Source organism: Peromyscus eremicus, chromosome 14 (genome assembly GCF_949786415.1).
Source record: "Peromyscus eremicus chromosome 14, PerEre_H2_v1, whole genome shotgun sequence".
Classification (NCBI taxonomy): domain Eukaryota; kingdom Metazoa; phylum Chordata; class Mammalia; order Rodentia; family Cricetidae; genus Peromyscus; species Peromyscus eremicus.
This window is the reverse complement of record NC_081430.1, coordinates 28,760,137-28,785,787: the sequence shown is the minus strand read 5'-3', so window position 1 is coordinate 28,785,787 and position 25,651 is coordinate 28,760,137. Positions and strand designations below refer to the sequence as shown.

The 25,651-nt window shown below is 43.0% G+C and overlaps 2 protein-coding genes and 1 non-coding gene across 7 annotated transcripts in view; all 3 read right to left on the bottom strand.

Annotated features, from left to right (window-relative positions):
• The window catches only part of Mia2 (MIA SH3 domain ER export factor 2), a 66,713-nt gene extending 51,567 nt beyond the window's left edge, over positions 1 to 15,146 (bottom strand). For 3 of the 5 annotated variants that reach the window (XM_059279734.1, XM_059279735.1, XM_059279738.1), the window contains exons 1-4: positions 13,152 to 13,277; positions 6,733 to 6,864; positions 5,446 to 5,467; positions 5,250 to 5,338 (exon numbers count right to left, since the gene is read on the bottom strand). In XM_059279734.1, coding sequence (XP_059135717.1) covers positions 5,250 to 5,338; positions 5,446 to 5,467; positions 6,733 to 6,864; positions 13,152 to 13,211 — 303 coding nt within the window. In that variant the 5' untranslated portion in view covers positions 13,212 to 13,277. Of the gene's footprint in view, positions 1 to 5,249; positions 5,339 to 5,445; positions 5,468 to 6,732; positions 6,865 to 13,151; positions 13,278 to 14,396; positions 14,469 to 15,020 lie in introns of those variants that run through there. The other 2 variants (XM_059279736.1, XM_059279737.1) reach the window with 2 other exon arrangements.
• LOC131924806 (small nucleolar RNA SNORA26) lies at positions 8,527 to 8,651 on the bottom strand. The gene has a single exon (XR_009383065.1). It is a non-coding gene; the product is annotated as a small nucleolar RNA SNORA26 (small nucleolar RNA).
• Positions 13,441 to 25,651, bottom strand: part of LOC131924581 (melanoma inhibitory activity protein 2-like) — a 30,374-nt gene continuing 18,163 nt past the window's right edge. The window contains exons 5-9 of the mRNA XM_059279871.1: positions 19,502 to 19,684; positions 19,303 to 19,463; positions 14,419 to 14,495; positions 14,047 to 14,168; positions 13,441 to 13,517 (exon numbers count right to left, since the gene is read on the bottom strand). Coding sequence (XP_059135854.1) covers positions 13,441 to 13,517; positions 14,047 to 14,168; positions 14,419 to 14,495; positions 19,303 to 19,463; positions 19,502 to 19,684 — 620 coding nt within the window. The remainder of the gene's footprint in view (positions 13,518 to 14,046; positions 14,169 to 14,418; positions 14,496 to 19,302; positions 19,464 to 19,501; positions 19,685 to 25,651) is intronic.

The window sequence follows — 25,651 nt, the reverse complement described above, 5'->3', positions numbered from 1 at the left end:
AAAGAGACTCACACCAGCAGGGAACTAGGTAAGGACTTCAGGAGAATTAGAAACCATGGAGAAACAATGTATATACTTCAGGACCTGCTAAGTCAGATGGGCTTTAGGACAGGATCCTGCGCTTGCCTGAATATTTCAAAAAGTATCCTTTTGATAACTAAGCATGACAAAGGCAACACAAGAAAAAGAAAATAGGTCAATGTGTCTGGTAACTACTGCTGCAAAATCCTCAATACACCTCTAACAAATAGAACTTAACACGAATCTCAAAAAGAGTCTATGCCTAATCATGTGGGCTTTACCCGACACTAAGGCTGAACACAGTCAGTGCCATCCATCACTTCACCCGACCACGTGAGCAAACAGGTAACACAAACACACAGATCAACAGAGAGCTCTGAACAAAACTCAGCTTCCTTTCTTGACCAAAACTTGCACAGGTTTATGTCTAAGAGGAATGTCCCTGGACATAAGAAAGGCCATTTATGGAAAACGCAGCCAACCCAACAACTGGAGAGGAACTGAAGGCAGGGCCAACAGCCTGTTAACACAGTGCTGAAGTCCTACTGAGAGCAGTTACTACAAAACAAAGATTGCAAAGGTAACCAGATCAAAAACGACATTATCTCTCTGTAGACCGCACGTGAGGCGGCCATCTCTGTTGTCAACTTGACCACATCTGTAATCAACTAAAACCCACGCAGCCAGGCTCCCCCTGATCTTGACTGGATCGTCTGAGGTGGGAAGACACCTTCTGGAGGCAGCTCACATAAAAGCGCATGAAAGGAGGAGGAAGCTTCTGCTTGCAGCCTGCTGCCCCCAATGCCACTGGCCGGTTCATCGACCCTGCTGCTGAGGCGTTCCTTGCTGATATTAGAACCTAGTTCTTCAGGATTCCAGGGTACACGGAAGACCCAGACAACTGGCCTCAAGGAATGAAGTGTCAGATTCTGGGCCTTTTGGTTGGTAGACAGCCATTGTCAGACCAGCCAGACCACAGCCTGTAATCCACTCTAACAAATCCCCTTTCCATGTATATAGATTGTGTTCCTCTAGAGAATCCTAACTTATATAGCATGTTATATGTAGACAAACCCCTAAGACTGCCCCAAAAGCTACAGATCCAATGAATGAATTCAATAAAGCAGCATGATAAGCCTATGACATATAATGAACCAGCTTAAAAAGATACTAACAAGGTGATTCACCATGGTAGTTTAGATACAGTGTTTGGGAGACCAGGAGCAGGGTAGAAGAAAGTCAAGATAATAATACCCAGCAGAGCACTAAGAGCTACAGAAAGGTGAAGCAGACTGCTTGGGATTTCCTCCACAAGCACATCCAGGCACACCAGGAAGCAGGCAAGCTGAGCCCCACCAGGGAGGCGCCCATTAAGGATTCCAAGCAGACATCCAAATCTGAGGCTGGACTTAGTGTCCAGGGAGGAAAACAGACCACAACACTCAAAAAAGGGATACGGGATCTGAGAGAGAGCCTTCCAATGACCACTATTCCCCTCCCTGCCACTATGTAGAGGAGCAGGGTTCAGAACTGGGACAGACCATGGGAAGAACTAGCTTGGAGGCTGAATCCACCAGCAGAAGAGACCAGGTCAGCAGATTACAGACACAAAAGTGCCAGACAGAACACAGGACCCTCAAGCTGAAAAAACTACAAGCCTCATCCTCCCACCCCTGCTATACTGCCCCCTGGGACAAGTAATGCCTGGGACCAGAAAAGAAGCTGCAGAACTTGGAAGAGCACCCAGATGAGACATTAGGCCCCAGCAGCACACTGTGGAGACAGCAGAAGCTGAGGGATCCCACACCCCTAGTCCAGGCATACCAGGAAGGAGCTATACAAACCCCAGGAAACTTGGGGAGTACTGGAGTGCAGGAAGGAGCACAGACCAAGAACACAGCCTCTCTATTTCATTTTATTCCTCATTGTGTTTTTATTATTTTAACCTTTCATTTTTATTTTCCAATTATTTATACATAATGTTTAATTATTAATTTCATTCATTTTTTTTTACTCTGAACACTTTTATACTTTAGGTGTTTAGTCTATATGTGGGAACTTGTGTCTTGATGGGAAAGTCTCTTCTATCTGTCCTTTTTTCCTCCAAACCTAATACACAATATTTTCTCTGTTGCTTTCATACCTCTGACACTTATGCTTTTCTTCTTTTTCTAATGTCCCCTTTCATTCATTTCCTAAATACTGATACACAACATTTTCTCTCTTCATACCTCTAACACCTTTAATCCCAGCACTTAGGAGGCAGACGCAGGTGGATCTCTTTCAGTTCCAGGCCAGTGAGGGCTACACAGTGAGACTCTATCTCAAAAGAAGCACGAAGGCTAGTTGATTGGACTGAAAATCAAGATCCAACTATGTGCTGTCTCCAAGAAACTCAAATAACCAGGAAAGGTATCCAAGAACTGAGAGTCCAAGTTGGAAACAAACCTAGCCGGCAAAAGGAAGGCGCAAAGGAGCTGGCACAGCGATTCTCGTGTCTAACGGGGTAGATTTCAAATCAAAGCCAGTGAGGAGAGGCATGGAGGCCACTGCATAGTACATCAGGGACGATTCACCAAGAGGCTGTAACTGAGGGAGGTGTAGTTGGAAAGGAGGAGCTTGGAAGAGTAGGAAGTTGGGGGAGAAGAATATGATCCAAGTACGCTAAATATATTATATATGTACGAATTGTGAAAGAATAACTTTAAAGCAGCCAGAAAGCTTCTTATAAAGCTAAACTATATCCAGCCTAATGACCTGCCAATCAGAGTACTAGATATTTAATAAGGAGAAATTATAACACATGCTACAAAAATAAAACTGTAGAAAAAAAAGTTCATAACTTTATTCTTAATAGCCAAGATCCAGAAATAATAATACCAAGAAATGAGTTGATAAGCAAGTATGTGCACTGATACAGTACAAATTTACTCAGCAGGGAAAAAAAAACTATGTTCACAACAGATGACTCTCATAAAAGCAATGCTGACTGTAAAGCCAACACCAAACAGCATGACTTCCTTTATGCAGACTCTTCAGCTAACAAAACTAATGTCTCATTCCACGACAATCCCGTGGAGAAAGAATACTCTTCAGTTAAGTAGAGCTAAGAAAACCAGACAGCCAGATGCAAAAGAATGAATGAGGATTTCCACCTCATACTAGATATGAAATTCAATTCCACACAGATCATGGACTTAAACACAGAGTTAAATCTGTAAAACTATACGAACACAAGTGTAAATCTCTGTCACCCTGAATTAATCTCTATTTATTTCTTTTTTTTTCTTCCCCCCCCCCCCCCCAGGGTTTCTCTGTGTAGTTTTGGTGCCTGTCCTGGATCTTGCTCTGTAGCCCAGGTTGGCCTCAAACTCACAGAGATCCACCTGGCTCTGCCTTTCGAGTGCTGGGATTAAAGGTGTGCTTCACCACTGCCCAGCTATCTCTATTTATTTCTATAACTAGAAGCACAAAAATTATAAAGTAAATAAACTGATCATCATCAAAACTTGAAACATTTATGTTTCAAATGATACCATCAAGCCAGGGATGATGGCGCATGCCCAAATTTCCAGTACTCAGGAGGCAGAAGCAGGCAGATCTCTGAGTTAAGGCCAGCACGGTATTCATAGGAAATTCTAGGCCTCCCTGGACTAAACAGTAAGACACTGTGTCAAAAAGATACCTGGAGGAGGCTGGCTGGAGAGGTGGCTCACAAGGGCCTGTAACTCCAGTTCCTAGTGCCTTCTTCTGACCTCTGAAAGCACCGGAAACTCACATGGTATACAGATATACATTCAAGAAAAACACTCATGCACATAAAATAATAAATAAATCTTTTAAAAAAACAAACACACACACACACCATTAAGAAAGTAAACAGATGGGACTGGAGAGATGGCTCAGAGGTTAAGAGCACTGGCTGCTCTTCCAGAGGTCCTGAGTTCAGCTCCCAGCACCCACATGGCAGCTCACAACTGTCTGTAACTCCAATTACAGAGGATCAGACATACATGCAAGCAAAAGCACCAATGCACATAAAATAAAAAATAAATTGTTTGAAAAAAAAAAAGGAAGAAGAAGAAAGTAAAAAGAGCCAGGTAGTGGTGGTACACACCTTTAATCCCAGCACTCGGGAGGCAGGGGCACAAGGATCTCTGTGAGTTCAAGGCCAGCCTGGTGTACAGAGCGAGATCCAGGACAGGCAGGGCTACACAGAGAAACCCTGTCTCTGAATGTGTGTTATTTGGAGACAGAGCCTTTAAAAATAACTAGGCTACCATGAGGCGGTTAAGACGACCCTCACCTAATATGACTGGTACCCTAAGAAGAGAGCACTAGGTCCGGGGGAGACAGGACAAGCAGACAGCGCTATCTACAAGTCAAGGGACAGGTCACAGAAGAAGCAAAGCCTACCTACACCTCCATCTTGATCTCGTTTCCAGAACTGTAAGGAAATTCACTCCTGCTGCTAAAGTGGCATTTAGTCACAGCAGCCCTAGCCAGCTAATATAAAGCCCAAATGAAAACAGTAAGTAAAGTCTCCACACAATGACAAGTAAAGGTACCTCTACATTCTTGATAAGCAAAAATCTGACACATTATACTACATTAAAATTCTAATTCTAAACCTCTACCTTCTAAGACACCAAACAAATCAGAAATAGAAGCCACAGGGTAGAAGATATCTGCAATCCCTACATCTGACAAAACCCTTATATATAAGATATAAAACATTAAAAACAAAAGCCTGTTTCTATATGACATACAGGGGGAAAGATTATGAGTGCCTTTAAAAGAGTGGAAATGGGCCAGCAAAACGGCTCGGTAGTTAAGGAGCTTGCTCCACGACTGACAATCTGACTTCAAGTCCTAGGACCGGTATGAGAAAGGAGAGAACTGACTCCTCCATGTCCTACGATCACCACACAAATGCCTTGGGACATGCGCACATTCACAGACACATATAGACACACACAATAATAATAAAGTAATTTTTTAAGGTGAAAAAGACTTAAAAAGGCAATTTCACAAAAAGACTATCCAGATGAGCAGTAAGCCTATCAAGGAGCCCCACTCGTTCGTTCTTCAGGGAGAGAAGCACCACACATCACCAGGGTGGCTGCTAAGAGAATGCTAAGTGATGAAGGGGGGAGCAAAGGAACTCTCCATGGAGAACCTGTTAAGTTCCACACTCTAGCCTGACGTTATTTTCAAATATGTCTTACCTCCTTTTGAGCAAGGCTAACTTTTTCAAGTAGCTTACATTTTTCTTCAATTTGTGCAGAAAGCTCAAGAGCCAATTTTTTCTCTCTTCCTGAGAAAGCAAAAGAAAGATTATTATTATGACTAAACTGTTATAAGTTTTTAAATTATATACAACCACCAGGTCTAAAATAGAAAAAAAAAAAAAAAACAACTTACCCACATAAAATCGGCTTCGAATCTGAAACAAATTTTTAACAAAATTACATTAAAACAAATATACTTTCAAGTCAATCTATGACTTCTACTCCCAACTTTAAAATAACAACTTTCTTACCACCTTACACTGAATGAATTACCCAAAAGCATTCTATTTCCAATTAAACAATGCTACATAGTAAGGTCTCCCATTGAAGACTCACACTGCGTGTTATCGTATTAAAGGCTCAGAAACAGCTTCATTCTAAAGACACCTGTTTAAGTCCACTTAAACCCAGGTTTCCCACACATGTTTGGCCCTAAGACAAAGTATTTTAAGAACCCCCTATTTTTAAGTCTCCTACTGTTAATAGCCTAAATAAAAGTCTACAAAATATTATGGGCTCTGGACCTGGACTGACTCTTAAAAACTCATTATCCTTTTTCCTCTTTACGCTTCAGCTCTCAATGAAGGAGGGATAAACCCGCCGTGAAAGCAGTGGGGCTAGGGTCAATGATCAGGGAAAACAAACAAAAGAAGACTCATACCACCTAGAAGATACGGAGAGACAGAAAATTGGAAGAGGAAAAGTGAAAAGACAAGATGTAATGGGATGTGTGAACAGGAGAGAAGGAAGGGGCAACACCAGGCGGAGGACTCCTGGGGGGAACCAGCAAACCATGAAGAAACTAGAAATGAAGTCAGAGGCACAAGAACCAACATCTAAAAAGAAGTCTGAGAAAGAGAAGGGTATATTATCCCTCCCTCCGAAAAAAACTTAAGTATAGGAATAAGCAATGCAGGACCCAGGACAGGGGCACCTCTACACAGCAAGGCAGGGGGGCGAAGTCAGGGTTATTAACTGAGTATAAATGGCAGCAGTGGTTTTATTCCTTACACACAAAACATTTCTCTAGATCTATACTCAGTTTCTAATAACTATATATTACTATGAGTAACCCAGAACGCTATGACCTAACTTATTTCCCTGAAATAACAAGTAAGTTTCTCCAATTAGTTGTTCAGTCTAAAGAAAGGATAAGGGTTGGAGAGGTGGCTCAGTGGTTAAGAGCACTTGTTACTCTTTATAGAGGACCAGGGTTCAATTCCCATCACCCACATGGTAGCTCACAATCATCAGTAACTCCGGTACCAGGGGATCCAATGCTCTCTTCCCACCTCCATGTGTACCAAGAACACATGTGATATAAACACACACACGCAGGCAAAACAGTCGTACATATAAAATAAAATAAATTAAAATAAATAAATTAAAAAACAAACCCCAGAATGCGGTGGTTACTTACTGATCGGAAGCCTCTCCACACAAACAGAAGCACAGTAAGCAATCCAAGGGTGAGCACACAGATCGCCAATTCCAATGAAAAACCGCTGGAATCAAAGCCTGCTCTCATGTCTTCAGGCAATGCTGCCACAACCTTCAAGACAAAGGAAGTTCCGCCTATAAACATGCACCTTCCACAGTGCTACTATAAAGAGGTACAGGCGCCTATGGTCCACTCTACTACTATGAAATGGGCTACCATATGATATGAAGCCGAAAGCCTCCAATCTCGTTTTCTGGCAACTCACAATCGCTCTTACTGAGTGATGAAGAGCAGCAGTATGGTGAAACACAATGGTTTTCAAAAAGCAGTTATGAGGAGTTTCCTCAGAGCTTAACTCCAGGAGGGTTAGAGGATAAGGACAGAGTGTCAAGAAAAGAATGTCGGGAACTCTTAGTTTAGGATGCGTTACATTCATCAATGCTGTGGAATATCTGCTTAATGAGACAAAGATGTGTTGCAATTTATTTTTAATTACGTGTGTGTGAATATGTGCAGGTGTCTGTGGGAACCAGAAGAAAGTGTCAGATCTCCTGTGATCTGCCTGATGTGGGTGCTGGGAACTGAACTCAGGTCCTCTGGAAAAGGGCAGCCAGGGCTCTTAACCTCTGAGCCATCTCTCCAGCCCTGTGTTGCATTCTTTTATATTGCATTTGTTTAACTCTGTGAAGCTGTGTTACTGTGCCTGCCTAAAACACCTGATGGTCTAATGAAGAGCTGAACAGCCATAGCAAATCAGGAGAAAAGATAGGAGGGGCTGGCATGCAGCGAGAATAAACAGGAGAAATCTAAAGAGAGATCGTGAAAAGGAAGAGGAGGACACCAGGGGCCAGCCACAGAATAAGAAGGAAACAAAGATATATAGACTAGAGAAAGGTAAAAAGTCTAGAGGCAAAGCATAGTTAAAGAGAATTGGGATAATTTAAGTTAGAAAGCTGCCTAGAAACAAGTCAAGCTAAGGCCAGACATTCATAAGTAAGAATAAATCTCCGGCCAGGCGTCAGTGGTGAACGCCTTTAATCCCAGCATTCAGGAGGCAGAGCCAGGCGGATCTCTGTGAGTTCAAGGCCAGCCTGGCCTACAGAGTGAGATCCAGGACAGGCACCAAAACTACACAGAGAAACCCTGTCTCCCAAAGGAAAAAAAAGAAAAAAGAAAAAAAAAATCTCCATGTATTTATTTGGGAGCTGGATGGCAGGCCCCCAAAGAGTAAAAAAAATACCAAATAAAAAAGAGCATCAACGACCTGGGTTGGGTGCTTTTCCCTGACTTCAAGTTCATGATTTATCTATATGCATTGGGTTTGACAAAAAATTTCCCTGCAGAGAAAAAACACAGACGTGCAGTTTGTTGGTGGGGGTCAGGGGAGTGGTCAGAAAGCAACTGATAGAGCTTTGAATTTGAGATTTAAATCCTTCCCTTCTATCTCTCATCTTGAGTTAAAATAATACAGTTTGATCACAAGGAGAAAACAACCCTAAGAATGCTTGATTCTTTTCCAGGCATCGACACAGACCCTCTAGAACCTCCTTCATCCACAATCTTCCCACTCCGGGGTCTGACAAAATCAACACCAACAAACAAATCCTTCAACAGTTACTCTCTGTGAAATGTTTTTAGCTCTTATGTCTACAAGGACTCCTTCCAAGCTGCTATCTATTGTTTATTAACTTCTATCAAATACATGCAATATTAGGCTCTTTTTTTTTTTTTTTTTTTTTTTACAAATCCCTGTATCTTTATTTTCCTTTGTACATCTGTGACTCCAGACAGGATCCAAAGAGGAGGAGGTGTACAGCCTCTTCTCTGGGTTTGATGGAGAGTTCCTTTACCCTTCTGTGTTAGCCTCTTAAGGTACAGCACCAACCTTAAAAGAGCACAGGAAAGGGAGAAAAACCTTTTATCCTGATTCTGTCTCTCCTTTTTCACCTGGGTCCAATACACAAGAACATGATATCATACTGTTAAGCAATGATAACAAAGATTTGCCTCCAGGATCACAAGAACAGAATTCAATAAAAGGCAACTATTTCCACCATCTCGCCCCCAAAGACCATGAGTGTATAATCAAGGCCTCTCCATTCCTCCTCCTGAAGTGCTTCCACAGCACACAGCTTAAGGCTCACAGTGGACTGCATATTTTACCTCTCCCTGGGCCCACCCCCCTCCCTCGGTGGGTTAGTCTATTTTGTCACCAGGCCCCAGATACTAACTGATCATAAAAACAAGTGGATTGACTACTCTGATATCAGATAAAAAAAAAAAAAAAGACTTTAAGACAAAAACTGTTACTAGAAACAAAAACGTGATGGCAAAGGCTAGCTCAGTCTTTAAGATGTAGTATCTTTTACCTAACAAGAGAACCACACAATGAAGTAAATCTGATGAAGTAAAGAAAAAATAGACAATTCATCAATAGTTGTTAGGGATTTCAAGATCTCACTTTCAATGAGTCAGCATGAGAAGAGAAAACTGAAACAACACTGCAAACCAGCCAGACCTAACATACTAACAAACTGCTACACACAGCAGAGAACACATTCTCAAATGTACACGGAAGAGTCTTCAGAACAAAGCCACGCATCAAGCTAAAATAAACCTCCATATGTTTTTTTAAATAATCAAATCACAGGGCCATCCCAGAGAAACGGTTCAGCAGCTAAGCACATTTACTGTTCTTGCAGAGGACCAGAGTTCAGTTCCCAGAATCCACGTCAGGCAGTCCCAAATTGCCTGCTCATGACTCCAGCTCTAGGCGATCTGATGCCCTCTTCTGGCCTCCTCAGGCACCTGGACCCACATGCACAGATACACACAGAGACACACACATATACACACATACACATAGAGACACACACATATACACACATACACATAGAGACACACACATATCCACACATACACATAATTTAAAATAATAAAAATTCATTTAAAAAATTCAATCTTGAGAAGCATGTTCTCTGATTACAGTGAGTTAAAATTAGCCATCAAAACCAGGAGGGGCTGGTGAGACGGCTCAGCAGGTAAGAGCATTTGTCTTTCTTGTAGATGACCGAGGTTTGGTTCCCAGAATCCATCCACATGGTGGCTCATCACTATCCACAACTCCAGTTCCAGGGGATCTGACCCCTCCTCTGACCTTCACCAGCACCAGACACACCCAGCACTCAAACATACATGCAGGCAAAATACTAAATACACATAAAACAAATCCCTTTTAATGATTTTTTTTAAAAGGAAATCTGGAAATTATACGAGTGTGGAAATTAATAATAAACTACTACATAACCACAGATCAATGAAAAATTAAGTAATGAGGGAAATTACTGTGAGTCTAGGCACACTGGTGCAGAATGACAGTCAGCAGACAACTTCAGGGTTTTGGTTCGTACCTTCTACTTTTTTGAAACTGGGTCTCCTATCGTTCCTGGTCACATTTACCAGGCTAGCTGGCCCATAAGTGTATGGAGTCTCCTGCCTCCTCCTCCAACTAATGGGAGGGATCAACCAGGATCCCAGATGCCTATGCTCTGTCCAACTTGAATGTGGGTTCTGGGGATCTGAACTCAGGTCACCAGGCCTGTCTTACCCACTGAACCATGCCTCCAGTCCAACTAGAGAAATTAGAAAATACTTCCAGCCGGCCAGTGGTGGCACACGCCTTTAATCCCAGCACTCAGGAGGCAGAAGCAGGCAGATCTTTGTGAGTTCAAGGCCAGCCTGGTCTACAGAGCGAGATCCAGGAAAGGTGCAAAGCTACACAGAGAAACCCTGGGGGCGGGGGGAGACAAAATACTTCCAGGGGCTGGTGAGATACATCAGCAGTTGAGAGTACTAATTGTTCTTCCAGAGGACCCGAGTTCAATTCCCAGCACCCACATGGTCCATAATTCCATTCCCAGGGAATCTGACACCCTCTTCTGGCATCTTCAGGCACTGCAAATATGTGGTACATAGACACATGCAGGATCAAAATATCCATGCACATAAAATAGTTGTTTTTTTTTTCAAATAAAAATACTTTCAGATAAATTGAAAAAAATGCAACACAACAAAACTTATAGAATGCAGCTAATTCAGTGCTTAAAGGGGAAATTTATAGTTCTAAAGGCCTTTTTAAAAAGTTATTGGGCCAGGAAGATGGCTCAGCAGGTAAGAAATTTGCCACTAAGCCTGAAGACCTAAGTGTGAACCCCAGAACCCACACGGTAGAAGGAAAAAACAGACTCCTGGGTCCTTGGATTTCCATGCACCACACACACATACACACACACACACACACACACACACACACACACACACACGAATGTAATTTTTAAGCTAAAAAAAATCAATACCATAGTAAAAGAAGGGAAAAAAGACATCTCAGCAAATACTAAGAAAATATTTAACAGAACCAAACACCCTCTAATAATCAAGAGACTCAGCAAACTAGAATTACATTTCTTAATCTGACAAACAGCACTGATATTACAAAACCCACAGATAACACCATCCGGAAGGTGAAGAGGAGGACTATTCCCCTAAGACCAGCAACAAGCACATCCACATAGCCCACTGAACCACAAAAAAAATTCTGAAAAGTCTGCAAAATCTCTCCATGTCCCTCATTATCAACCTTATCAAAACCAAGTGTTGCGAACTGTTAGGTGTGTGCGTGTGTTGCATCTGCTGCAGGAGCATGCCCAGAAAAGCCAGAGGTTGACCTGAAGATGTCTTCCTTCTTCACCTGAATTTTTCTGAGACAATGTCTCTTGCTGAATCTAGAGCTCACTCATTCTTTGCAAAGCTGGTGACCAGTGAGCCTGGGATTCTCCTACACACACATCCACCTGGTGCCAGAGCTGAAGGGCACCGCAAGCCTCGCATGTACACATTTGCATTGTGTGTGAGGGCTCCAACTCCAGACCATGCAAGCACTTTACCCACTGAGCCAACCCCCCGGGGCCCTAATGCTTGATTTCAACGGAGACGTGTGTGTTTTGAAATTACCTCTCATCTACAATTTGCTTCTCTCCCCAGAAACCCCATCTCAGTAACTTAGCGGACACAGGCAGAAATTTAGGATTGTCCCAGATTCTTCCCACATCCCACCCCTCTCCACAGCTAATTCAGGAAAGTCATACCCATTTTAGTTAGCTCTAACTTCCCATCTGATCCTTTAGGACCAACTTCTGTATCCTTACCACAGTCATTTCTCCTGCCTGCTTTTTGTCCCCTGACGCCTGAACTACACACTATCAGGAACATCTGTATTTTTTTTCTAAAAGTCTCACCACTGAAAAGCCTCCAGTGACTTTTGCACCCTGCAGGCAGTCCTTGGGACCCACTTGTCTACAGCGGGCATTATTTCACATCATACCCTTGGCTCACTTTATTATGCTCCAGGCTGTGTTTTCACATCTCATCCGCTTAAACTATTTCTCAGCCTCTAAAGACTTTCCCAACAACCCAAGAAAAGACAATCTCTCCCTTTGTTCTGCATGTGTGCTCCAATAAGCAATAGGCTTCTCCGGTGAATTAAGTTTGTGGATTCTCTCCCTTCAAAGACAACCAAAACTCTGAAGTTCATTGAGAACCTCCATAGAGCTTTTTCACTCACGAGAGGGTGCACTCACTGCACTACGGTTGGATGAACGCACCATGAGCATGGCAACACTACTTTAAATTCACAGAACAAGAAGATAACCAGAACTAGTCCATCCAACAGCCGCAACATTTAAACGGTCTTTTTAAAAATGCAATGCAGTTTCCAAAAACTGTGTGTGTGTGTGTGTGTGTGTGTGTGTGTGTGTGTGTGTCCCTAAACATGTCAACAGCAACAACAAAACCATCTACAAACACTTAAAGAGCAAACCCTCTGCCACCTGATTATACACACACACACACACACACACACACAAACACACACACACTTTGGATCCTGATCCTTCACTATCTCTAGAGTTTACAAGAACGCCTTTTGTATTGTTACTACAATACAAAAAGGAGGGAGGAAACTACGGTTAAAGCATCTCAAAAGGGCACTCTTTATTGGGGAAAAATAATGCAGAATTAGAATCTCAGCTCTGGCCCCAGCTTAGGCGTCCTCTTAAGCCAAGAAGTTTCATCAGCAAGAAACTCCAGTTTCCGGCAGTCAGAAGAACCACGTGTAACTGACCCCCCGTTCAAAATAAATAAACGTTCAGGCAAATCTGACTCGGGAGTCGGGAACGATCCGGGCCCCTCCGGGACTTCCACGTTGCCTTCCGGGTCCCCGGGCCCCTTTTTCCACCCCCGCAATGGCTCGCAGCGGTCGAGCACAGGCCGACGAAGCTCCGGTTTCCCCGCCGCAGCCACTCGGCCCCGCCGGGCCCGCGGCTCCCGGGCCCAGGACTCACCCCGCGCAGCTGCTCCAGAACCCACCGCACGCAGGTCGCGGCGGCCCCGGGCCCCGCCATCGCCGCGCCCACGGGCGGAGGGAGGCCTCGCAGCCGGCCCGCCGGCCAGCAGCAGGGCCGGCGCGGTCGGTCGGGGGAGCGCAGGGAAGGCGAAGGCGCCGGCAGGCGGCGCGCACCACTGCGGCCCTGCGGGGGGAGCCCGCCTCTACCCCCGGCCTTGGTCTCGCCGGCGAGGCGGAGACGCCCCCCTCTACCGCGCTTAAAGGGCCCACGAGCCTCTCCCAGGCCGTCAACCCCGGAGCACGGGGAGCGGGAGCACGGAGAGCTGGAGCGCCGAGGCTGCCGGGGGTAATGCCCAGGGAGGCGCTATGAGGAGTGGGGGGAGTGGGGAGAGCGGGATAGAGCGGGGGGAGGGGAGGGAGGGGGGGACAGGGGTTGGTATAGAAAAGGAAAAACTTCTTTAAATTAAAAAAGGAGAGAGAGAGAGAGAGAGAGAGCCTAAACCCAGCCCAAGCATTTAAAACTAAACAAAAAGGAAAGAAGGACGAGGCCCCCTCGTCCGGGAGCTCGGCGCGTCCGCGTCCTCTCCCCGAGTCCGAACCCCCGCACTGCCGTTAGTATCCCCGGCGACCCCCCTCGAGCACCGAGAGGTCGGCCTCGGCCATCATTCACCCGCGCGCCCTGCCTGCTTGCCTGCCTGCCTGCCGCGTCGGAACTTCGAACTCTGGACACCCAGGCGGTCGGGTCAACGGTGTGCACTGGTCAGTTTAACCCCTCCTGTGCACGCACGCCTCAGTCCTCCTCCGCCCAGCGTTCGGGGATCGCTCACCTGAGTTCACCTGGCGGCCCCTAGCCACGCACCCCAGCTTTCAACTCCATTTAGCGCCTAGGTTACCTAAATCATCGAGCCCCTGTGGACGTCTGCCCAGCACGAGGCGCCCACTGAGAAAAAGAACTAAATGTAGCAGCTTGCCCTCTAAATTTAGGGCTCTATTTTTGGAGCCGTTGCATGAAGGGCTGGGAGAGACGATTTTAAACATACGGTTTAAAAGATAACCTGTCTCTAATGTATGTCTTCTTTTCCCAACACCCTCGTCTTATCCAAACGAACGCGTCTTCAGTGGAGCAATTCGGAAAGGAGAGGCCGCCCAAGAGAACTTAATAAATAAAATCATAAACCCTTTGTAAATCCCTGTAATAAAATCTCCGAGTGAAAAACATCACTTTCATGCCACAAGCACTCACACTCAAAATCAGAAACACCCACGGTTCCTTTACAGCCGGTGACTTAAGACCAAACTGAGGCCTACTTTGTCGAAACTCGAAGTTCTTTGCCACATCACCCTAGGGAGTTTCAGAAACTGCTGCTATCAGAAACAGCCGAAGTTGCTCAATACTCCAGTTTTAAGGTAGTGCACAACTTTCATACGCGTTGGACTGCGTTGAAACTAACTTAGGTGAATATTAACGTCAGAACTGTGGTTGACATTTTATCTTCAGAATTTCAAAGATGCTTAAGATTTGATTTAAACACTGCATTACTCAAATGAAAATTCTTCAGTGAGTCTGAGCCCACCTTTAATGGGTTCCAGAATCTTATTGGGATTTTAGGATTTGTAACTAGGAAAGAAAAAAATTCGCTGTGCTCCACCGATCTTCCCTGTGTTCATCTGTGCCCCTTTCCAATCTGCAACAGTTACCATCCCACATGCTAAAAGCAGAAATGAGACAAGTGGAATTTTAGAAAGCAGAAAAACCCGAGCATACCTATAGCAAAAATTTCTCCATAGCAAAAATAGTAAACTTAACAGTCAGTACAAAATTCTGAATCTAACTTTCTGAATGCATTACAGTCACGGAGACACTTACCTCTTCATCCAGACCTTCCTGTTCCGTGTCTTAGGAAGTTCATGTTAAAATACCCCAACACACAAGTAAAGCTCTCCTGAGTACTTCATATCCTTGAGAAAGATTCCAGATTTTAATACCTGGACTCCTGTTTCCACACAGAGTGTGATCCTGTTTTGACACTGAGATAAAGGGGTGCTATAGGTGGAGCTGTGACTACCAACCCATAATCCACTTTCATCGACCTCATAACTTAGGAAATATGTGTGCACACATATTTATGCCTGTATATAGGTATTTTCTTAAATATTATACATATCACACATTAAAATCCACAACTGGAAACTGAAACACTAAAGATTTTATCCTGTAGTCTATTCACATAGAGTACATAATTTCTACCAGATGACAGATATTCAAAGAAGGGTCTCCATAAGTGGACATGAGATTTTATTATCTTATAAAGGACCTGCTTTCAAGGAAATGGACAGCAAATGTTATTAGTGCTCATAACAGCTACGAGAAAGCATCCACTGACCCTAGACATCGCTAACTGGAAAACCTAGTCCACAGCCTAGACCCTCAGGAAGGCCCTATGTCAAAGCTGTAAGAACGAGCTACTCCCACTTAGTTCAGTGACACACAGAGAAGCACTCCTCTTTTGGAAGGAAATCAGCACTGGTGTGCCACATTGCTCTTCTCTGTATCTGTGATGTAAGAGTTGTTCTCGGGATATATTGAACCTGGAGCTTCCTGTTCGACAGGAGTGGGTATTTCCTGCTATATGACACCTGTAAATGAAGTATTCTAGGGAGTAGATGGATGTTAGAACGTCAAGAGGTTCCTCAGCCACAGGATAACGTTGATAAAAAGTTGTGTTGACTGCTGTTACTTGAGTGATACAAGGAAGGTACGTCTACACATAATCTGCCTGAAATACTGATTAATTGAAACAGTCACCTCAGGTAGGCAAGAAAAATTTCATTCAAAATTAACTGGGAAATTGCTCCAGTTTTTTGTTTGCAGGAGCTTTTCAGATCTGTGTTATGGGTGCCTCAAAGCTGTGCCAGATTGCTAGGCTCAGGTCTGTTAGAGAGTCTTCAGAACATTTAATCCAATGATTGTGGGCTGCGGGCCCGAGAGAAGCCAAGCAGTTGAAATACACGCAAGCAGCTGTGCAGTTACAAGTCTGCATTCGTCAGCGGTAGCAGCCTGAGCCCCTGGTTGCTGGACTAGAGACTTTTCTACTGCAATCTTGTAGCTGTTCGAGAGAATCCCGAATTGTTATATAAACTCACATTTTAAATATTGACAATTGACTCGTGTGAGTGTGTGTGTGTGTGTGTGTGTGTGTGTGTGTGTGTGTGTGTGGTTTTTTGTTTGTTTTTTTTGTTACAGTTTTCAGTAAGTTCCCTCCCCGGAGCTGCATCACCAGCCCACAGTGATTTTGTTTTGTTTGTTTTTTCCGGAGCTGCATCACCAGCCCATAGTGATTTTGTTTTGTCTGTTTTTTTGGAGATAGGGTTTCTCTGTATAACAGCTCTGGCTACCCTGGAACTCATTTTGTACACCAGGCTGGCCTCAGACTCTCAGAGATCCACCTGCCTCTGCCTCTAGAGTGCTGGGATTCAAGGCGTGTGCAGCCACCACCTCCACACACCGACAATGACTTAAAAAAAAAATGTACAAGTCCACCTCACCAGGAGCCTGTTAGCTAGTCTCAGCCTCTAACACTGAAGGTTTAATACTAAGATGCCTTCTGCAAAGAAGATGTAACTTTCCAAGACCACAAGATAATTAAACTTAAATTCAATATTTTCATGTCTAAGAAATTTCAACCAAGATCGTTAAGGAAAATCTATTTGACTGTATTTACTAAGCCCACAAAAGTAAGCATACTTAGTGGGTTTCATTAAATAAATATTTTATAGAGACTCAAATATCATGTTCTGACTGGTAAACTATGTTTTCAACTTCTTAATTTCTCTGGTATAACTTTTAGTGGAGGATATTCTTTTTTTTCTTTTTGTTTGGTATTCTCTATGTAGCCCTGGCTGCAGTAGAATATTATTTTGAGGTGTGTTACTTTTGCTTATGTCACATTTGTTTATTATTTGTATTTTAGATATGTGAGTGGGTTTTGTTTTTTTTGTTTGTTTTGTTTTGTTTTGTTTTGGTTTTGGTTTTTCGAGACAGGGTTTCTCTGTGTAGCTTTGCGCCTTTCCTGGGACTCACTTGGTAGCCCAGGCTGGCCTCGAACTCACAGAAATCCGCCTGGCTCTGCCTCTGTCTCCCGAGTGCTGGGATTAAAGGCGTGCGCCACCACCGCCCAGCACATTTGTTTAACTCTTAAAGTTGTGTTACTGTGCCTGTGTAACACACCTGATGATCTAAAAAAGAACTGGCCAATAGCAAGGCAGGAAAAAGGATAGGCGAGCTGGCAGGCAGAGAGAACTGGGAGAAGGGACCTGAAATCTGAGATCTAGGAGCCAGAGAAGGAGGAGGACCCCTGGGGCCAGCCATCCAGCTACACAGCAAGCCACAGAGAAAGAGTAAGATTTACAGAAGTTAGAGGATGGGAAAAGCCCAGAGGTAAAAGGTAGTCAGAATAAGTTAAGGAAAGCTGGCAAGAAACTAAGCCAAGCTAAGGCTGGAGATTCATAATTAAAAATAAGCCTCCAGGCCGGGCGGTGGTGGCGCACGCCTTTAATCCCAGCACTCGGGAGGCAGAGGCAGAGCCAGGCGGATTTCTGTGAGCTCGAGTCCAGCCTGGGCTACCAAGTGAGTCCCAGGAAAGGCGCAAAGCTACACAGAAAAACCCTGTCTCGAAAAACCCAAAAAAAATAAATAAATAATAATAAGCCTCCATGTATGAATTTATTTGGGAGTTGGGTGGCAGGGCCCCAAAAAAGAACAAAAACCCCCAACAACACCTGGCTGTCCTGGAACTCACTCTGTAAACCAAGCTGGCCTTGAACTCAGAGATCCACCCACCTCTGCCTGCCAAGTGCTGGGATTAAAGGCGTGTGCCACCACCGCCTAGATGCAAAAGATTTCTTTTGTGCTAAGTACTAAAGTGAGGCCCTGTTGCAAGGCTATATCTCATTTAGTGATAAGTTTTTTTTAAAGATGTATTTATCTTTATTTTATGTGTATGAGAATTTTGCCTGCATGTATGTATGTGCAACATGTGTGTGCCTAGTGCCCTGGTGTCCAGAAGAGGGTGCGGGGGTCGTCTGCAACTGGAGTTAGAGATGGTTATAACCTGCCATGTCGGTGCTAGGAACTGAACCCTGGTCCTCTGCAAGAGCAGCAAGTGCTCCTAACCACTGAGCTGTCCCTCCAGGGCCCCGTTCCCTTTTTGAGATGGAGTTTCACTTTGTAGCCCAAACTGAACTCCAGCTCACAATCCCCTTGCCTCTGCTTCTCAAATGCTGCCCTATTGCAGATGTAGGATACCACATCTTGCTGATAATCAGGTTAGCAACAAGTGAGAATGTGAACAGAATTTGGAATTTTTGCTACAGTAAAGTATTACAGTACCAATTGGTTTTATATTCCTATTATACCTCTTCAAGATCATAACTGTCATTTGTTACTAACAATTTGCTCAAGACTCTTTAACTCATACTATTTCCAATTGACTCATTTAGTATAATTTTACCAAAAAAAAAAAAAAGACAGAAAATCATTATTCACAATCTTTTTTTAAAAAAAATTCCTGCTGGCGGTGGTGGCGTGTGTCTTTAATCCCAGCACTCACAAGGCAGAGGCAGGCAGATCTCTGAGTTCAGAGGCAGCCTAGTTGGTAGATTGAGTTCCAAGACAGCCAGGGATACACAGAGAAACCTTGACTCAGGAAAAAAAATACTCCTAACAACATTTATTAACAGAACCTTTATCTAAGGAGAACTCACACATAAGATTTCATGGAAAGGGAAGCACTGTGAGGCATGTAGAGGGAAGAGTCACTCAAGCCTATAAGTCATTCCTATATTGGGTAAAAAAAAATTGCAAAAGATTTAAAAATCCATGGGGAGGGTGAGATGGCTCATCTGGTAAAGGTGCTGGCCAAGACTAATGGGTTTGATCCCTAAGACCCACATGGTGGAAAGAGAGAACAGACTCCCCAAAACTGTCCTCTGACCTCCACATGTGTATCATGGTGTGCACGTGCACGCATATACACATACACACACACACACACACACACACACACACACACACACAGAGAGAGAGAGAGAGAGAGAGAGAGAGAGAGAACACTAAAGAAATATAAATAAAAATTTTAAATCTGACTCACCCTTTCTATAAAAATTTCAGATGGTGAAAAAGCAGAATTCATGAAGCCATAGACATCAATTTGAAAGAAATACTTCAGAATCTGAAATTCTGCATCGTGCTCTGTTGTTTTAGAAAAAAAAATATCACCACTTGATATATAATTTCTGAATCTAATTTCTTCTTCAGCTGATGAACTGGAACAGATAACCATTTCTTACCTTTTTGAGAAACCAGCTGACTACCGAGCAGGGCACCTTCCACAGACCTGTCGATTTCTGCCACAGCAGGCCCTTCAGAGGCCACCTGTGACTCTGAATCTTCCTCATTCCCCTTCAAAGACGAGGTTTTGAAATGTATTCCTTCATGGACTCTCATAGGTAACTCTATTTCAGAGGCCGTATCTGCAAACACATAAAGAGAAATGTCTTTGCTAAAATACTTGGTTGGCTTCCTTTTATTTTCTGGAAAGTTACTGTTTGAAACAAGATGGCCAGTATGACACTTCATTTGAGAAAATGCACAGAACATTAGCTGTGGTCCGTACAAGTTCTTAAAGAAGTGTGACAAATGAACACAAACTGTTGGCTTAAGTGACCTAGCCAGATCCAGGCTTTAAAAAAAAAAAAAAAAAAAACTTGGAACTAATGAACATCGGCAACTTTCTTCTGCTGTATAAGCTCATGATTAAGAATAATAAATAGGTCCCATTAAGAGTCATTCCTTTCCAGTCGATGGTGACCCATGCCTTTTATCCCAGCACTTGGGAGACAAAGATAGGTGGAGCTCTCTGAGTTCGAGGCCAGCCTGGTTTACGGAGAGAGCTCCATGACAGCCATGACTACACAGAGAAATCCTGTCTCAAAAAAACAACACACACACACAAAAAAAAGATTTAAAAATCCATGGGGACGGTGAGATGGCTCATCTGGTAAAGGTGCTTGCTGCCAAGACTAATGGGTTTGATCCCTAAGACCCACATGGTGGAAAGAAAGAACAGACTCCCCAAAACTGTCCTCTGACCTCCACATGTGTATCATGGTGTGCACGTGCATGCGCGCGCACACACACACACACACACACACACACACACACGCAAAAAAAAAAAAAAATTCATTCCTTGGACTGACCAAGAAGGCTCAGTGAGTAAAGGTGCTTGCTGCGAAGCAGGACACACATGGTGAAAGAAGAGAACCAATTTAGGGCTCGAGAGATGGCTCTGAGGTTAAGAACACTTGCTTGCTGTCCTACTAAAGGACCTGGGTTCAATTCCCAGCACCCACCTGGCAGCCCACAACTTTCCTGTTACAGGGGATCTGACACTCTCACACAGATATACATGCAGGCAAAACACCAATGAACATAAAGTACAAGTGAGCAAGTTTATTTAAAAAAAGAGAGAACTAACTCCTACAATTTGTCCTGATTGTCACACATATACTATGACACATGCATCCAAACACATACAGACACACATACACATAATTAAAAATAAATATTTTTAAAGTAATTTTTTTTTTAAAGATTTCATTCCTGGGACTGAGGAGATGGCTCAGTGGTTAAGAACACTTGCTGCATTTGCAGAGGACCCAGGTTCAATTCCCAGCACCCACATAGTAGCTTACAACCATGTGTAACTCCAATTCCAGGGATCCAGTGCTGGCTTCTGGTGGTGCACAAACACACCTACAAGCAAAACACTCACATAAATTAATAATTAATAATAAAGTTAGTTTTTAAAAAAAGAAGACTTCTGCCTGGCATAGTGGTACATGCCTTTGATCGCCACACTAGGGAGGCAGAGGCAGGTGAATCTCTGAGTTTGAGGACACTCTGGTTTACAGAGCAAGTTCCAGGCCAGTCAGGACTACACCGAGAAACCCTGTTTCAAAAAAATAAAAATAAAAATATTTATTCCTGTTAGAAACATGTATCCAGAAAGATATAAAATGTAGACGTCATTCAATGAAACAAATTTTGCTTACTTTATCTGTTAGATAACCAGGGAGTCAGAATGACCAAAACTACTTACAGCATCTACAGGATGCTTAATATTGGTAGCAAATCCTACTTAATAAATAGAGCAAAATAGTTACTACAACAAAAAAAGCCATGCTAGAACTTACAGTAATGGATTTCCAAGTTCCAAAACTGAGCCCACTAGATCATGTGTATGTAATAATATGCACTATTAAATATAAAAACTATCACTTGAGCATGTGTGTGTGGATGCACGGGTGTGTGCCACAGCATGTGTGTGGAGGTCAGGGGCCTTTTGCAGGAGTCAATATTTTTCTTGTACCATGTGAGTCCTGGGGATCAAACGTTTATGCAGAAAAAGGCCAGCATTCCTAGGCTATTAGGAAGAAGTTTGGAAATGATAAGTTGCTGATCAAATGTCACACATTGTTGTCCTTTATGTTCTTTAGGGGATTCATTAAATTCAAATTCATCCTTGGTTGTCCCTTTAATCCCATGTCTGTTCCGTTCCATTATATATACCATGCCATACTACACAGTCGAGGGAGCATATTAAGAAAAACAATTACTTTTTTTTTTTTTTTTTTTGGTTTTTCAAGACAGGGTTTCTCTGTGTAGCTTTGCGCTTTTTCTATAGCTTACTCTGTAGACCAGGCTGGCCTTGAACTCACAGAGATCCTTCTGCCTCTGCCTCCCCGAGTGCTGGGATTAAAGGCGTGCGCCACCACCGCCCAGCCTAGAGGAATCCTTTTTAGCTAACAGGATGTCTTATATACTTTTTGTATTTACTTATTGCAACAGGGTTTCACTCTGCAGCCCAGCACGGTTTCACACAGGATGCGCTCTTGTCCCAGCCTTCCAAATGCTGAGGTTATAGATATGCACAGCCACATGCAGCTCTTAGTATGCCTTGTCTTTAGAGTGCATTATGTTAGTGACTCATGTACCTGAAGGTGTTGTGTAACACAAAGTAGAAAAAAAATAGTCTTGGCCAGGCATTATGGTGCACACTTATGCCAAAACTTGGGAGGTAAAGGCAGAAGGATGAAGAGCTGAAGGCTATCCTCTGCTAGTGAGTTTAAAGCTAGCCTGAGCTACATGAGACCCTGTCTCAGAGAAACAAACAAGAAAAAGATTAGCAAAGGTAAAACAAGGACATTTTGTAGTTCTTTGTTGGCTCTGTACATGGAAGATACAGATATTGTAAAAATATAAAAATAGCAACTGTGAAATCTATGCTGCCATCAGTTTGTACACACAAGCCAAATATAGGACAAGGCTGTGCTGAGAAATGAAGTTAAAAACAATCCTAAGCTGTGTTTTCGATCATTTTGGCTCTGACCTCTTCAGGCAAAGGAAAACTCTCACACAAGATTACTGTTTCCTTTGGTGACTTCGGAAGGTTCACACACTGCTTCAGCAAGATAAGAATGTCAAACTACTAAAAGCGATCTCAGAAATTATGAACCTTATCACTGCCTTCCCCCCTTCGGAAATTAATTAGTTCTGTTTAAATAAAAATACATCTTATCAACCAAGCATGATGATATACTCCTGTAATCAAGCACTCTTGAGACTAAGGCAGGAGAGTCATGAGTTCAAGGCCAGACAGCCAATCCTTGTCTCAAAACTCAAAAAAAATAAAATAAAATAAAATAAGCTAGCACTTGGGAGGCAGAGGGAGGTGGATCTCTGAGTTCAATGCCAGCCTGGTCTACAGAGTGAGTTCTGGGACATCAAGAGCTACACAGAGAAACTCTGTTTAACAAACAAACAAACAAAAAAAAAAACCAAACAAACAAAAACTAAAAAAATAGGTGCCAGCAAGGAAGCTCCTTAGGAAAAGACCCTTGCCAAGCCAGAGAGCCTGATTTTGATCCCTGAGACCACATGGTGGAAGGAAAAAGATAAATTTTCACAAATTGTCTTCTGACCTCAAGATGTATACTGTAGCCCAACTGCCCCCTCCAAACCGATAGACACAAAATAAATGAATAAATGAAAAGAAAAACATGTTAGCAAAAAGAGGTGTTGTGGAGAGTCCAGAGAAAAGGGGGGGAGCAGAAGTGGATTTGATCAAGATACGTTATGTACAGATATAAAATTGTCAGTCTAAATTAAAAATGTTTTTGAAAGCGTGTTATCTGGGGATGGAAAGATGGCTCAGCAGTTAAGAGCATTGAATGTTCTTCCAGAGGACCCAGGTTCAGTTCCCAGTGTCCACAGGGCAGCTCATAACGAATCCATTGTTCTCTTATGTGATGGACAGACATATATGCAGGCAAAAATATTCATACACATTTATTAATATTTAAAGGCATGTTATCCAACTAATAATTTTTCTTTTTCTGGGTTTTCATGGTAGTTTCTTTGTATAGCCCTGGCTGTCCTAGAACTCACTTTGTAGACCAGTCTGGCCTCGAACTCACAGAGATCCACCTGCCTCAGCCTCCTTGGTGCTGGATTAAAGGTGTGCACCACCACCACCACCACCACCACCACCACCACCACCAGGCTAAAAGTTTTATAATTTTAGGGAAATATAATTTGATTTCATATCTCAATGAAATAGTGCTGATACAAGTTTATATAAAATATTCTTGAATTTTCTGTGTTTATCCTACTTTTTTTTTTTTAGACAGGGCCTCACTCTGTAACCGAGTTAGCCTTGGATTCTGCATCCTCTTCCCTCAACCTCTTTGTTTGTTTGTTTTTTGAGACAGGGTTTCTCTGTGTAGCTTTGCAGCCTGTCCTGGAACTCACTCTGTAGATCAGGATGGCCTCAAACTCACAGAGATCCGCCTGCCTCTGCCTCCCAAGTGCTGGGATTAAAGGCGTGCACCACTACCACCAAGCCACAAAACATTTTTTAAACAAACCAAAACATGCCTGAATTCAGCTTCAGAATAAAAATAGGTGTGTGCATCTCCTGAAACACCTACATTTTTATTTTTTTGAAAGAAAAAAACACCAGAATTTATTGAAAAAACATAAAAGGCTGGACGGCGGTGGCACATGCCTTCAACTTGGGAGGCAGAGCCAGGTGAATCTCTGTGAGTTCGAGGCCAGCCTGGTCTACAGAGTGAGATCCAGGAGAGGCACCAAAACTACATGGAAAAACTCTGTCTTGAAAAACCAAAAAAAAAAAAAAAAAAAAGAAAAAAAGAAAAAGAAAGAAAAAGAAAAAGTAAAAGAAAAGAAAAGAAAAGAAAAAACATAAAAGACAAAAATGATGAAAAAATAAAAGAGGATGATGAATTAATTTAGAGTATTATGAAATGTTCCAATTTCTTCCCCGATTAAGCTGCGGTGAATTCTATATGAAAGCTACATTTTTAAAGGATTATCTGACCGGGGAGATGGCTCAGCAGGGCAAGGCCCTTGCCATCAAGCCTGAAAACGCGAGTTTCATCCCTGGAACAATCGTGGTACAGGGAGAAAACTGGCTCCAGGAGAATTTCCACGGACCTCCACTCAAGCACCATAGCATGCATGTGCACACACACCAAATAAAGTAAATAAGCGTGACAATTTTAAAAGAATTGTATTTTCCACAGAATTAACTTTTAAATTTCCAATTTCAAACACACATAGGTCAAAAATTGCTCTTTATATGGTGTACCATATAATTATGCCCATGTCAGGTCAAAAGAGCCATCAGTTTATTTCAGGAAAAAGTTGGATGGCTCAGCAGGTACAGACACTTGCCACACATTCCCTCAGAGTGGGAGGCTGAGGAAAAGGGTTGGGAGTTAGATCACAGCCTTTGCTGCATGAGAGATTCACAGCTAACCCCAGCCAACCCAGGACCCTGTCTCAAAAACAAAAACTAAGAGTAATCCCAGCACTCGGGAGGCAGAGGCAGGTGGATCTCTGTGAGATTGAGGCCAGCCTGGTCTACACAGTGAATTCCAGGACAGCAAGGACTACATAGTTAGACCCTGGGTCAACAAACAAATAAAAACATAATGAAATGACATTAAAAATTAAAATAAGTTGAACTATGGTTGGAGAAATGAGTCAATGGTAAAGTGCTTGCCTAGTGAGGTGAGAATATTTTGGTCACACATGCACACCGAATGATCTGCAGTTGCTTTCACTTACTTCATATATGTTTTAGAACATCCTGCTTTGTTTAAATGTGGGGTATCTACTTCCTGAAACTTAAAAGAATTTCTAAGTATTTTCACCAAAGTTCTCTAAAACTGGTTATAATTTGTACTTGCTAATTTGTTAGGAGCTTGTTCTTTCTTTCTTTGGGGATGTTTTGGGAGAAGGTCTCATGTAGCCTAGGCTAGCCTTAAATTTGTTTGAACTCACTATATAGCTCAAGTTGGCTTTGAAATTCTGATCCTCTTGCTTCCAATTCCTAACTGCCAGGGTTACAGGGG